General features: G+C 57.9%; 1 protein-coding gene across 7 annotated transcripts; it reads right to left on the reverse strand.

Annotated features, from left to right (window-relative positions):
* Positions 1-557: 557 nt before the first annotated feature.
* Positions 558-10,336, reverse strand: Kctd17 (potassium channel tetramerization domain containing 17). Of its 7 annotated transcripts, none has more exons than XM_075959971.1 (9): positions 9,989-10,336; positions 8,805-8,913; positions 6,093-6,184; positions 5,244-5,339; positions 4,116-4,241; positions 2,863-2,956; positions 2,625-2,699; positions 2,186-2,273; positions 558-1,356 (listed from the first exon to the last, which is right to left on the reverse strand). In XM_075959971.1, exons 1-9 carry the CDS (start codon positions 10,322-10,324, stop codon positions 1,287-1,289), a joined length of 1,086 nt encoding a protein of 361 aa, XP_075816086.1. In that variant the 5' UTR covers positions 10,325-10,336; the 3' UTR covers positions 558-1,286. The 7 variants fall into 7 exon arrangements, 6 of the variants coding, with proteins under 6 accessions (XP_075816086.1, XP_075816085.1, XP_075816089.1 ...); XM_075959970.1 differs by having other exon boundaries at positions 2,544-2,699; positions 9,989-10,335; XM_075959972.1 differs by lacking the exon at positions 2,863-2,956 and having other exon boundaries at positions 1,217-1,356; positions 2,544-2,699.
* Between the last annotated feature and the right edge of the window lie 572 nt (positions 10,337-10,908).

Raw genomic sequence — 10,908 nt, forward strand, 5'->3', positions numbered from 1 at the left:
GAAGGGAAGGGGCCAGGCAGATAGCGAGGGCCTCTGTCACAAAAGGGTCATATGGCAGCCCTCTCCCAATTCCTAGCCCTAGGGGTTTAAAATAGGGGTCCCACCTATTCTCTATTAAAATTAAGACAGGTGGGGAAGGAGGACCACATCTTTCAAGAAGCCTCTAGCTGGCTCCCAAAGAGCTGGCAGAAAAAGTGGGCTCACCTTTAGGGACTGCACTCCGCAGGGCTGAGGTGATGTTTTCCGAGCTGTGAGCTGACAGGAGGGTGCCCTGGCCCCTGACCTGAGTGTAGGGACAGTCAGAAGCTGGCGGCCCAGCTTCACAAAGGGAGTAGGATGCGCAGGCAAGAGGGCAAGGTGATCCAGCAGAAGTGGAAGGGGTGGCCCAGGGCTTAGGCTACTGCAGGGCAGGGCAGGGAGCCTCAACTCTGACTCCTGGGTACAGGACTTCGTCATACACTTGGGAAAGTGACAACGGCAGAGGGTTCAGGAAAAGTGGGTCTACCACACCTGTCCCCAAAAGTGGCCCAGAGAAAGAGGGAGGCAGCCAGGCCAGCCTGTTTGTTCAGGTTTATTTCAGGGTGAGTGGGACACAGCTGACAGATGTGTGCCCATCCCAGGGGGGCAAGACACGGAGGGGCAGCTCAGCCCCTTTCACACCTGTCCCCTCCCCCACCACAAGTTCCTGGGCAGCCTCAAAGACCCAATGCACTCTGCTGCCAAAGGCATGGTGGCACGGGGGAGGGGCAGCCAAGGTGATGCCAAGTCTGTAGCTTCCTTTCTGCTTGGCTAAGTCCTGGCACTGTCCCCCACCAGTATCTGAAGCCATAATGTCCCACTTGGGGGCTAGGCCAGAGTCCCTCCCCCCAGAAGGTAACGACTGCAGCCCCAGACACTTGGGGCTTAGGAACCCCATTCCTCCCCGGTCCTCACAACACCCCTGTGAGGTAGGTGGGAGGAGGAGGGGTGCCATGGAGGCTGCAGGAGGTGCTATGACTGGGCTGGGAGAGAGTGTATCTGCCATGCAGCAAGGGGACCCAGGCGAGGGGACAAAAGGACCTGGGAGATATGGGTGGGCAGTGCCACACTTCGGCCATGGGCAGGTGACTCTGCCTGGAGACCCCAGGGCCCACCTCAAGCCTTCCAAGGTCCCAGAGGGCCCCAGGCCTGGGCCGGCAGGCAGGACTGGGTCCCAGCCCGGCAGATGCAGGCAGCAGTGACAAGGGAGAGGGCAAGTCTTCCTCCTCGGGCCAGGGGCCCACCCCGTGGTACAAAAATAAAGGATTTCAGATCGGAACCCCAAGTCCCTGGAGGTGATCTGGGGGCTCACATCCGGGTGCCTCTGGCTTGTAATAGCTAGAAAATAAGAGAGGAGAGGGACAGAAGGAAGAGGAGAGGGGGTCAGAAAATCAGGGTGGGGGTGAGGACAGGGTGATGCCAGGACAGGAAAGTTGAGGAGAGTGGGGGAGGGAGGGAGAGAGGGAGAGAGAAAGGCAAGTGAGTCCCAGGCTGGCTCTAGAGGAGGGGTGGGGCTGAGGCCCAAAGGAGGCGGAGTCAGGACCGAGGAGGGGAGAAACCCAGTCTTGGGCTGGTGGTGGCAGCCTGGTGAGGGGACAGGGACAGGAGGGGCAGATCACTGCTTTCCCAGGCAAAAGGGGGCCACCGGAAGCAGCTGTTCGCCCCATCTTAGAATCCAACTGTGGCCCAAAGAGAGGCAGTGACTTGCCCAAGGTCACACAGGGAGATCAGCTTGACTGGGGGCTATGGTCACCCAGTTAGAGATCAGGTCTTTTCTTGCCACGCTCCAATCCTTGGCAGGCTCTTGCCAGCTCATCAATCAAGGGACACCACATGTGGCCTGGCCACCCACTCCACAGAACTAGGGGACACAGTACCCACATGCAGTGTTGCACGAGCTTCTAGACATGCGTGATGGGGCAGAGACGCATGGCTAGTCCTCCCCTCCCCTGGCCTGGCTCCAGTGCTGACTGACTATAGGCAGGCAGGTACAAGAGTCTCCACCTCTGGACTTTTTCAGCTCTCAGGGCCTCACCCCAAGCCCAGATAAGTTGAGAGACTTTGGTGGGTGGAGAGAATCAGCCAAAAGCTCGGCTCAAGTCCAAGGACAAGATATGAGCACCCTCCTTGCTTCCGCCCCTCCCTCCAGCTCTGCCAGGCTACAAACCAGGGGCGGCAGCTCTGGGGGCGGGCGCGGGGCCGAGGAGCTCTCACAGCAAGCTCAGGCTTGGGTCTGGGAGTGTGCGGACAGGGACCTGCAAGGAGGAAACGTGAGGAGGCAAGCGGGAAGAGTGGGGCCTGTGGCCAAGGCCAGCCTCAGAGGTGCCCTGCTGGGTTGGAGGACATAGAGCAGATGCGGCTACGCCCCTCCTCCCCAGGCCAGGAGGCAGAAGGGGCCGAAAGGGGCACAGGAGGCGGCAGGCAGGATGCTTGGGGATGCAGGGCCAGGGGGCCCGGGGAGAGGGCACGGGAGACTGGGACTAGGGCAGCCCCAGGGTGGAGACGGGAGCAGGCGGAGAGGAAACCTGGGCAGGGGCAGAGAGGGAAGAGGCAGGGTGCAGATGAGATCCAGGAGGAAGAGGAGGTGGATGAAGATGAAGCAGGACCTCCAGCAGGAAGCGGAGGAGGAGGAGGCGGTGGTGGGAGGGAGAAAAGGTTAGCGGGATCCTGAGATGACAGGGCTGCAAGAGAAAGTGAGAGAGGGATGGTTATGGGCGAGGCGCCAGGCGCTGAGCTAACCCTGGTGGCCCGCCCCCGCAGTTCCCGGCGGCAGCTGCTCCAGCAGGGAGAGGGCGGGAGGCCCGGGCTGTCATTAGCAATCGTCCTCTTGGGGGCGGGCTGCACCTTTCTCCTGGGCATCCGCCTCCACCTGCACCTGGGCCACCTCCACCTCCTCCACCTCCTGCCGCCGCTGCTCCTCCAGCTGCTCGTCCGTGCTCTGCGCACCCGCCACCGATCAGGGAAGAGAGAGTGGAGACACTGACGAGGGGGCGAGGCTGCGGGCGGCTGTCCGCAGGGACCCCCGACCTCAGGACAGAGGGGCAGGTGGGATGAAAGGGACCTCTGAGAGAAGAGGGCTTCAGCCAAAGCAGCTGGTGCGTCTTCCCTAGCCCAGAGGGGATGCTCAGAGATCAGCCAGGCTGCTGTTACAGAGCCCAGCTACGGGGAGGGCTTGAAGAGGAGCCACTGGGCTCCTGGGAAGGCCTTACTTTGGGAGGATGGATCCAGAGCAGGAAGCCATGGTTGTCCCAGGGCAGTCACCAGCCAGATCTAGATGCCAGCAACAGTATCTGGCAGCCTGGGCCAGGTTGGTGACACAGGGAGGCAGAGCAGTAGGGCGTCCTGCACTCTTAGAGGAAGGAGCCAGCCACTGGCATTGGGGGGAGGGGAGGGGTGGTAAGGGATCACAGCAGGGCTGGGTGGTGACACACAGGAAGCCAGAGTTCCTAGGACTCCTGCACATGGGCACAGCGTCCACCTTCCCAACCTGGATCATGCCTATAGTGTGGGCCCTACTGCAGGCCTAAGGGTACTGGACCCTACTCAATTCTGGCCCAAAGGCTGGCTGCCAACTTGGGAGATTGCTGCCTAGGCCAGAGCCCAAGGGGCTCCTGACACCAGGCTACCCAAAAGTCCTGGGGAAGGGTAGAACTGTGGGACTTCCCCATCCTGACCTAGGCTGACACTAGACAGTCGCTGGGAAGCCAGGAGTTCCGGTGTGGAATCTCCAGAGTGCTTACGAGCCACTTCTCCCTTCACAGAGAATACAGCGAAGACGTGAGAAGAGAGACAGAGCAGTGCGCCACACCTGGGCCCCTCGCTCAGCGTGCTCTGCCTCAGGCTCCAACACCTTTCCCTGTGGCCTCATGAATAAGAGGCGTCAAGCCCACCGCCCTGTCTGTGCCCTTGTAACAGTGCTTGCTACCTGACTGCTCCCCAGCCTGGGCCAAGGGTGTGAGCTGACTGGACTGTAGTGGCATGGGATGGATGGCATTGGCTGTGACCATGACCATGAGCGTTATGTGGGTGCAGCAGGAGGGAGGACGGAGCAGCGGAATGGGGGAGAGGTGCTGTCTTCGCACAGGGCAGGGACTCACCTTGGTCTTACGGCTAGACTCGGAACTTAGGCCGTGTGGGGAGCTATGGAGTTCCTTAGACACCACACACAGGAACTCGGCCTGGTCCTCGCTGCCGTAGTTGTAGGAGGAACCGATGTTCACCAGCTGGAGGAAGGGTAGGACTCATTACCCTCCTTGCCAGCAGAGGGCAAGAGAGATAGCAGTCTACTGGAGGACCCAGGCTAGCAAGCGGCAGGCCAGGGGCCCAGCCCAGGAGCCCTCCACATCCTCCCTGGGGTCTTACAGATTTGCTCACACCATTTCTAGGTTTTCTGAGACGGGGTCTCAGACTCATTCTGCAGCTGAGGATAACTTGACTTCCTGCCTCAGCCTCTTGAGTGTAGATGTATGTGGCTCTCCTAATAGGGCGCTGGTGCCGATGGAGTCCTACCCAAAGTTAGAACCTTTCCTGGCGGCTCTTCTCAGCTTCACAAAGGCCTTGGGAAGGGGATACCATGAGCTCACATCCCAGGATGCCGGGCTGGAAGAGAGGGGGCCCTCCCGTCCTAGCTGGCTGGTTGGTCTTCCTCACAATGGCTATCCTGGAACCCTAGTCCTCCGCTCCAGTCTCCCTGTGGGAAGAGGCTGGTGGGCTAGGTGTGTAGGGAACTAGCTCATCTCTTCTCTTGTTCTCAGGGCAGACTGAATCTTGAGTTCATGGAGGGGGAGGCTCTATGGCTCTAGAAACCCAAGAGGCGGAGTATGGCCATGTGGCTGGTAACAGGAGACTCCTGTGATAAGCCATATATGGCCCGGAGGCACATACCTTGGGAAGCTACCACCTGGGGCTTCCAGGAAAGAGAATCACTGTGCATGCCTGTCATGAGCCCTGGAGGTCAGGCTCAGGGTACAGCAAGGATTCCATTCAACTCTGTGGTTCTGGTCTCCTATACCTGGGCTGCCCCTGAGGACCAGAGACCGGCTGCTGTGCAGATGCCCAGTGACAAGTGTCCCTTGCCTCCTTCTCAGTCCGTCTGTGCCCAGCAGGCATTTTTCTAGTCTTGCTTAGTTCCATTCAAGAAGACTCTGGGTTTGGGCAGGGGGAGGGACTGGAGACTGAGACTGCAGGAAGGACAAAGCTTAGGGTGTCCCCTATACCCAACCCACCTGCTCGAAGCGCCAGCCATCAGACATGGTGGAAACCATCTGTGTGAGCTCCTCCTCCTGGCACTGCAGCACACGGTACACGTGCTTGGGTGGCACCTGTGGGTCAAAGGGTCACATGGAGGGCACCTCTAAGGGCACCAGGCACCCAGCTGCTTCTTCCCACATTGTATAATTCTAAGTGGAGGGCAGGAAAGTTAGACCAGGGAGGAGGGAGGCATGGTCTGAATATCTACCGTGTGCCGGATGCTTCCCTTGCAGGACTCCTCCTTCCGAGACCCTCAGGCATTTTGGAATTTTATTCTGAGGCTCTCAGAGAGCTTCAGGTACTTGCCCAGGGTTACCAGCTCAAGGGTGGGAGAGCCATGTGTGTAATATGGGCGATACAAGAGGGAAGGAAGCTGGGAAGGATTTGAGGAGACTGGGTTACCAGCCAAGTCAGGCCCTCACCTCTTTAGCCCCTGTGGTTGGGAGGTGATGTCTCATCCTGTCCCCCAGAGGCCTGGGGTCTGAGCTCTGAAATGCCAGCCCCAACAGCTCATGGGTACCTACAGGGGACTGCCTGACTCCATGAGGTAGACTCATCCTGTATGGCCTTGGGTGGGGTTGGGTGGGTGACTGGCATCCACTGTGAGCAAGGGTAGCTAGGCAACTTTGAGCATCTCTACTTTCCACGGAGGAAAACAAAGAAGAGCATGATAACCCTTGGTCACACACAGCAGTAGCCAAGTCAGGGGCAGAACCCTACCAGTATATATCCAGGATGTGGCTTGCCGAACAGCCTGGAAGGCCTCCCCCTGCCCTTCACCATCCCCCCTTTCCCTCCACGGGTCCTGGTTCCTCTCTCCAAACCTGGGTCACTGTGTAGTCTTTCTCCTCCATCCTGTCCTTGATGATTCGGATCAGGGGGCCGATGTTGTAGAACTCAGCTTCCTCCAGGACCCCTAGAACACAGAGCAGCTGGTCACCTCTACTGTCTCCATGCCCCATTCTCCTTGCCCCCAGACCCACTTCCTGCTCTGGTCACATTCCTAGACAGGGTCTAGGAGTTCAGGGGTCAAGGAAGAGGGAACATTTCGGATGGAGGGATTTGCTCCATTGGCAGAGTGACTGACTAGCATGTACAAAGCCCAGGTTTGATCCCCAGCACTGCACAAACCATGAGTGGTGGTGAATACTTGTAATCCTAGCACTTGGGAGGTAGAGGCACGAGGATGAGAAGTTCACAGATATCCTTCGTTACTTAACACGTGTGTGAGCCAGCCTGGGCTATATGAGATCTGGTTCAATCCAACAGAAGGGAGCATTTTTTTCCCTTGGTCCCCACATAAGAGGCTGAGATGCTACTCTTCAGCCAGCCCTGTCTCCTGTGCTGCAGTGAGCATGTGATCCAGGACTACCTGGTGACCCTGAACGTTTTGGGCATCAAGAGAGAAAGCTCGCTGGGACTGTGTCCTAGAATACTACAGCGAGGGCCTAGGCCACCCACTGTGTGTCCTCGTTCATCAAACGCACGTGAAGTACCAGGCCTGTTGAGTTATGATACTTGTCGGAACTAGAAGTGAATACTTTCATTATGTCCACTGAACAACCGGGGAAACTGAGGCTGAGAGAAAAGCAGCTTTCCAAGGTCACAGGGCCTGTAAACTGCAGAGCCAAGGCAAGCTCCACTTTCAGAGCCCTGAACCCCTCGCTAGAAGTAAATTTTTGGGCACTCCCAGCTACCACTCGTAACTGCTGATAAAGCTCTTGTGGATGGATTCATCAGAGGTCCTGGGACGTGAGGGATGCAGGTGTCACTGTCTGTGTTATAGACTGATCTTCAAGATTAAGTCAGTCATCCCTCCTCCCACTCAGTGAAGTGCAAAGAGCTCTCAGGACTACAGGAAGTCCCTGCAAGACGTGGGCTGCTGGGCTCTCTGGGGACAGGGACCATCAAAGACTGTTATATCCTCTCAATCCTGAACCTCTGAAACCGAACTGCCATGTGATGGAGGGACTCTGGTTGGGAGGTGAGGGGTCATGATGGAGGAAATGAGTGCTCTCTGAATGGTGGCTGACGCCCAGTGAATCCCTCTGCCTGCGTAGAGCACACAGTGGGCAACATGGGAAAGGGTCAGGCCTCTAGGCTAACACACTGACCCTGAATCCCAGCCTATCAAGTGGGAGGGGTCAGCAGCTGTTGTCATAGCCCCCGAGCCTCTGGGACTTCCTTACAGCAGCTGGAACTGGACCAGGGGTCATTCTGATCTCTATTGGTGCTCAGCCCATACCTGCCCAAAGGGACGGTCAGCAAGGACCACTGCCTGAGTAACAGAAATCTCCCAGGCCTTGGCTGAGAGAAACCGCCATAGGCATCCAACCCTAAGCTGTGTGCCCCAGGCTGAGACACTCTCGTCTACCTTCTCACTGCCTAGTGTGGTAGATGCAACTGCCTCTAGACTCTGTAGACACAGAGAGGTTAACTAACATTTCCACTGCCACACAGCAAGCTCCCTCCTGAAATCCATCTCTGCAGATCTCCCCCACGTGAAGTTATGAAAACAGCAGAGCCTTGACCAGCGAGAACCTGTAAACAGGTGTTGGCTGTGACGCAGCTGGAGCATGAGCCTCCCAGAGGGACCTGTTCCTGAGCCCAGGCCCCACCCACGTGATCTCTTCCCCTCGGACTGCTAGGCAGCTAGCTGGAGGCTGGGCAGAGCGAGCTACCTACAGCTGAGTATGATCTCCCTGTCCTTTGGGGGGGGATCTTCAGACCACTGTCCCCCGTTGGGGTCAGCCAGAGAACATCACTGCCTAGAGCAAGGGCTGTGTAAAACACCCACAGATTCACAGGGCCCATCTGCAGTAACAACACCACTCTTTCGAATGTGGGTCATGATGCCTGTTTTGTAGGCACTAGTGGAGACCCAGAGAAGATGGACATGTCCAAGCTGGCCTGGCCCGATCCAGAGCGACACTCGAGTGTAGAGAGGAGAGCCGGTGTGAGGTTGGCTACAGTCCCTGCTGCTGGCCTATTCTCTACACTGCTTCTAAGTCAGCTGGGCCAGGATATGAGCCTCCACAGGCCTGGGAAAGGCAGAAGCCCTACCAGGAACAGCACCCCAAATCCCCCATGAGCCACTGGGCTGAAGAAGCAGCCAGCTTGGGGAACTCCACCCAATGGCTGATGGCAAGATCCTGTTTGGGAGACACAGAACAAGGCAAAGGCGGCCCCAGCTCTTCTCCCATCCAGCCTGGAACATCACAGGCCACACCAGGCCTTCCTGAAGGCTTGGGAGCAAGGTCATTCCCAAAGTCAGCAGAAGCCTTGAGGCCTCACTGGCTCCCTGGCTCCTCTTCCATTTCCACATCACTTCCCCAACTGCACTCAGTGACAGCTTGGGTCTGTCAGATTGGCAGAGACCTGGAGAATGGGACCCCCTTGCAGGACAGGCAGAAAATAATGGGGGAAAGTAGATGCCATCCTGACTTCAAGAATGGTTTTACGCCCCCCCCCCCCATCCCACCGAAGGCTCTGCCTGGATCCAGAAAGCCCCAGACGAGCACAAGGAACCAACTCACCCTCCTCAGCCATGTCCTTGTCCAGCACCAGTTTGCCATGCCTGAGGAAGTTCAGTATGGGCCCGAAGTAGGTGGGGTCTCGGTCAATGAGGTAGGCCCCCGTCTCATCCTGTGAAGATGACCATAGGAAGTGAGAGGGGTGTAAGCTGCCCCAAGCCCACACATCAGCCCAACTCACCAAAGGCTGGGGAAAAGGACTGCAGGGAGAGAGGAAGGGGGATGAGATGGAAGAGCAAGGCGCTGGGTTCCAACCCTGCCTCTGTCTTTTCTAGGCTATGTGACCTTGAGTCAATCATTTGGGCTCTCGAGGCATCTCTTCTCTCCCCCATAATCAGGGGCTAAAGTGTGAGCGTAGAGTGTGACCTTTCTTCTGAGTAAGCCCTAGCTCAGCACAGCACTCGGTGAATTTCCCTCTTGGGAAAGTTTTCTTCTTGGAGGCTGTCCCCCTGTGCTAACCCCACTATCCACCAGATGTTTGCAAGTTTCCCAAGAAGCTGCTCTCTGATTGGACACTTGCAGCCCGCAGGGAGGCAGGGCTGGCATCAGTACGATCAAGAAGCAGGGGACTCACCCAAGGACACAGTGTGAGAGGGCCACAGAATGGGGGTCAGGGGACTTTCACAAGCCAACTCCGGAGGCCTTGTACACGAGGAGGCCAAAGTCAGAACAGGGAAGTTCATCCTACCCCCACTCCCCCCAGGTCATTCGGGGAGTTGGCATGAGAGCAAGGTGAGCCCACAAGTGGTATCTGGTAGGCCAGGGCTCTTCCCCACATTAAGCCCAGCTCCAAGACACCCTAGGCCTCCTCCACCCAGCTCCCTGCACCCTTCAGCTACCCACACCCCAAGGGCGGGGGTAAGCAGCCGCATCAACTCCTAACGCTGGAGTCTGCCAGGGCAGCAGCAGGCCAGGCTTGTCGGTCCCCCAGCACCGCCCCACAGCAAGGGAGCGTCCCGAATCCAGGACAGCGCTCCAAGGCTCCAAATGGCCGTGGCCTATGCTGTCCCGTTGCCACGGCAATAGGCACAGCTTTCCCTCTTGGCTCCGCTTCCTCCCCGTCCTCCTTCCCGGGCTTCCCGCCTCAGGATCCTATGAAAGCTACATCGCCCAGGCCAAGGGCGAGGGACAAGCAGGCCGGATAGCCCCGGAGCGCAGAACCCAGACGCCACCCTCAGCGGGCTCACCCGGTCCGACTGCAGCTCTTCGCCTTGGCACAGGCGGCTGAGGAAGGACTTCTGCTCCCGGCACAGCGTCTGGCGGGTGGTCAGGAACACTGTGCCCCCCACGTTCAGCCGCACCCACTTGCCCCAGCCGCCCCCGGCGCGGCTGCCCGCCCCCGCCGGTGGCGCTGCCTCCCCGGCCTCCATCCTCATCGCCAGCCGCGGTGTCTGCAGCCTCCCCTCCTCTGGCTGCGGGCGAGTACCAGGCGCGGGGAATGCCGGGAGCTGTAGTCTGGAGCCAGGACTGGGATGCGCTGCGCCTGTTCTGGTGCGGCTCGGACAACAGATCCCGCCCCACATTACCTTTCTTGGCGCCTGGACACTTGGACGCTCCCTTTGGTCAGACTGCTTGGTTTGCAGAAAGCTAGGACGCTGGGGAAAGAGTGAAATCGGCTACTCCCCACGTTCGTTCTTTGTGCGTGGGCCCCAGCTCAGGAATGCCTGACCTGAGAAGAACTTTCTGCCTCCAGAGATTCCTATATTTACCTATACCTACTTTTTAGAGGATGTGGGTGCATGTGTGTGTGCGCGTGTGAGTATGAGCATGCATGTGTTTCTAGGGATGGAACCCAGGGTCTCTGACATGCTAAACTACACCAGCAATACTTCTTCTGGTTCCATATGTGGACCACAGGGATGACAATGAGTCACTTCTACCTCCTAAACTCTTTGAGGACATGTAGTTGGATTTAGAGCTGTCTGGACATTTCTGTGTGCCAGAAAGCTATGTGAACATATATATTAGTCATTCAAGCTCCCCGCAGCCCTGCCAGGTTGGCACAGCCAAAACAGTGGTACAGATGGGGCTACAGAAGTAAAGGGACAGCGGTGCATTCCCATACTAGAGTCTGTTTCCTCCGCTCTTCCTAGGGCTGGCAAGGATC

Source organism: Microtus pennsylvanicus, chromosome 2, assembly GCF_037038515.1.
Source record: "Microtus pennsylvanicus isolate mMicPen1 chromosome 2, mMicPen1.hap1, whole genome shotgun sequence".
NCBI lineage: Eukaryota > Metazoa > Chordata > Mammalia > Rodentia > Cricetidae > Microtus > Microtus pennsylvanicus.

Bases quoted from the DNA above. Each gene is read 5' to 3' on its own strand.
- Kctd17 (XM_075959970.1), bottom strand. From the start codon at position 10,324: ATGTGGGGCGGGATCTGTTGTCCGAGCCGCACCAGAACAGGCGCAGCG. The intron at 2,957-4,115 runs GTGAGTCCCTGC...GCGGGTGCGCAG, and splicing joins AGTCTAGCCGTAAGACCAAG to AGCACGGACGAGCAGCTGGA. The intron at 2,700-2,862 runs GTGCAGCCCGCC...TTTCTCTTGCAG, and splicing joins GGCGGATGCCCAGGAGAAAG to CCCTGTCATCTCAGGATCCC.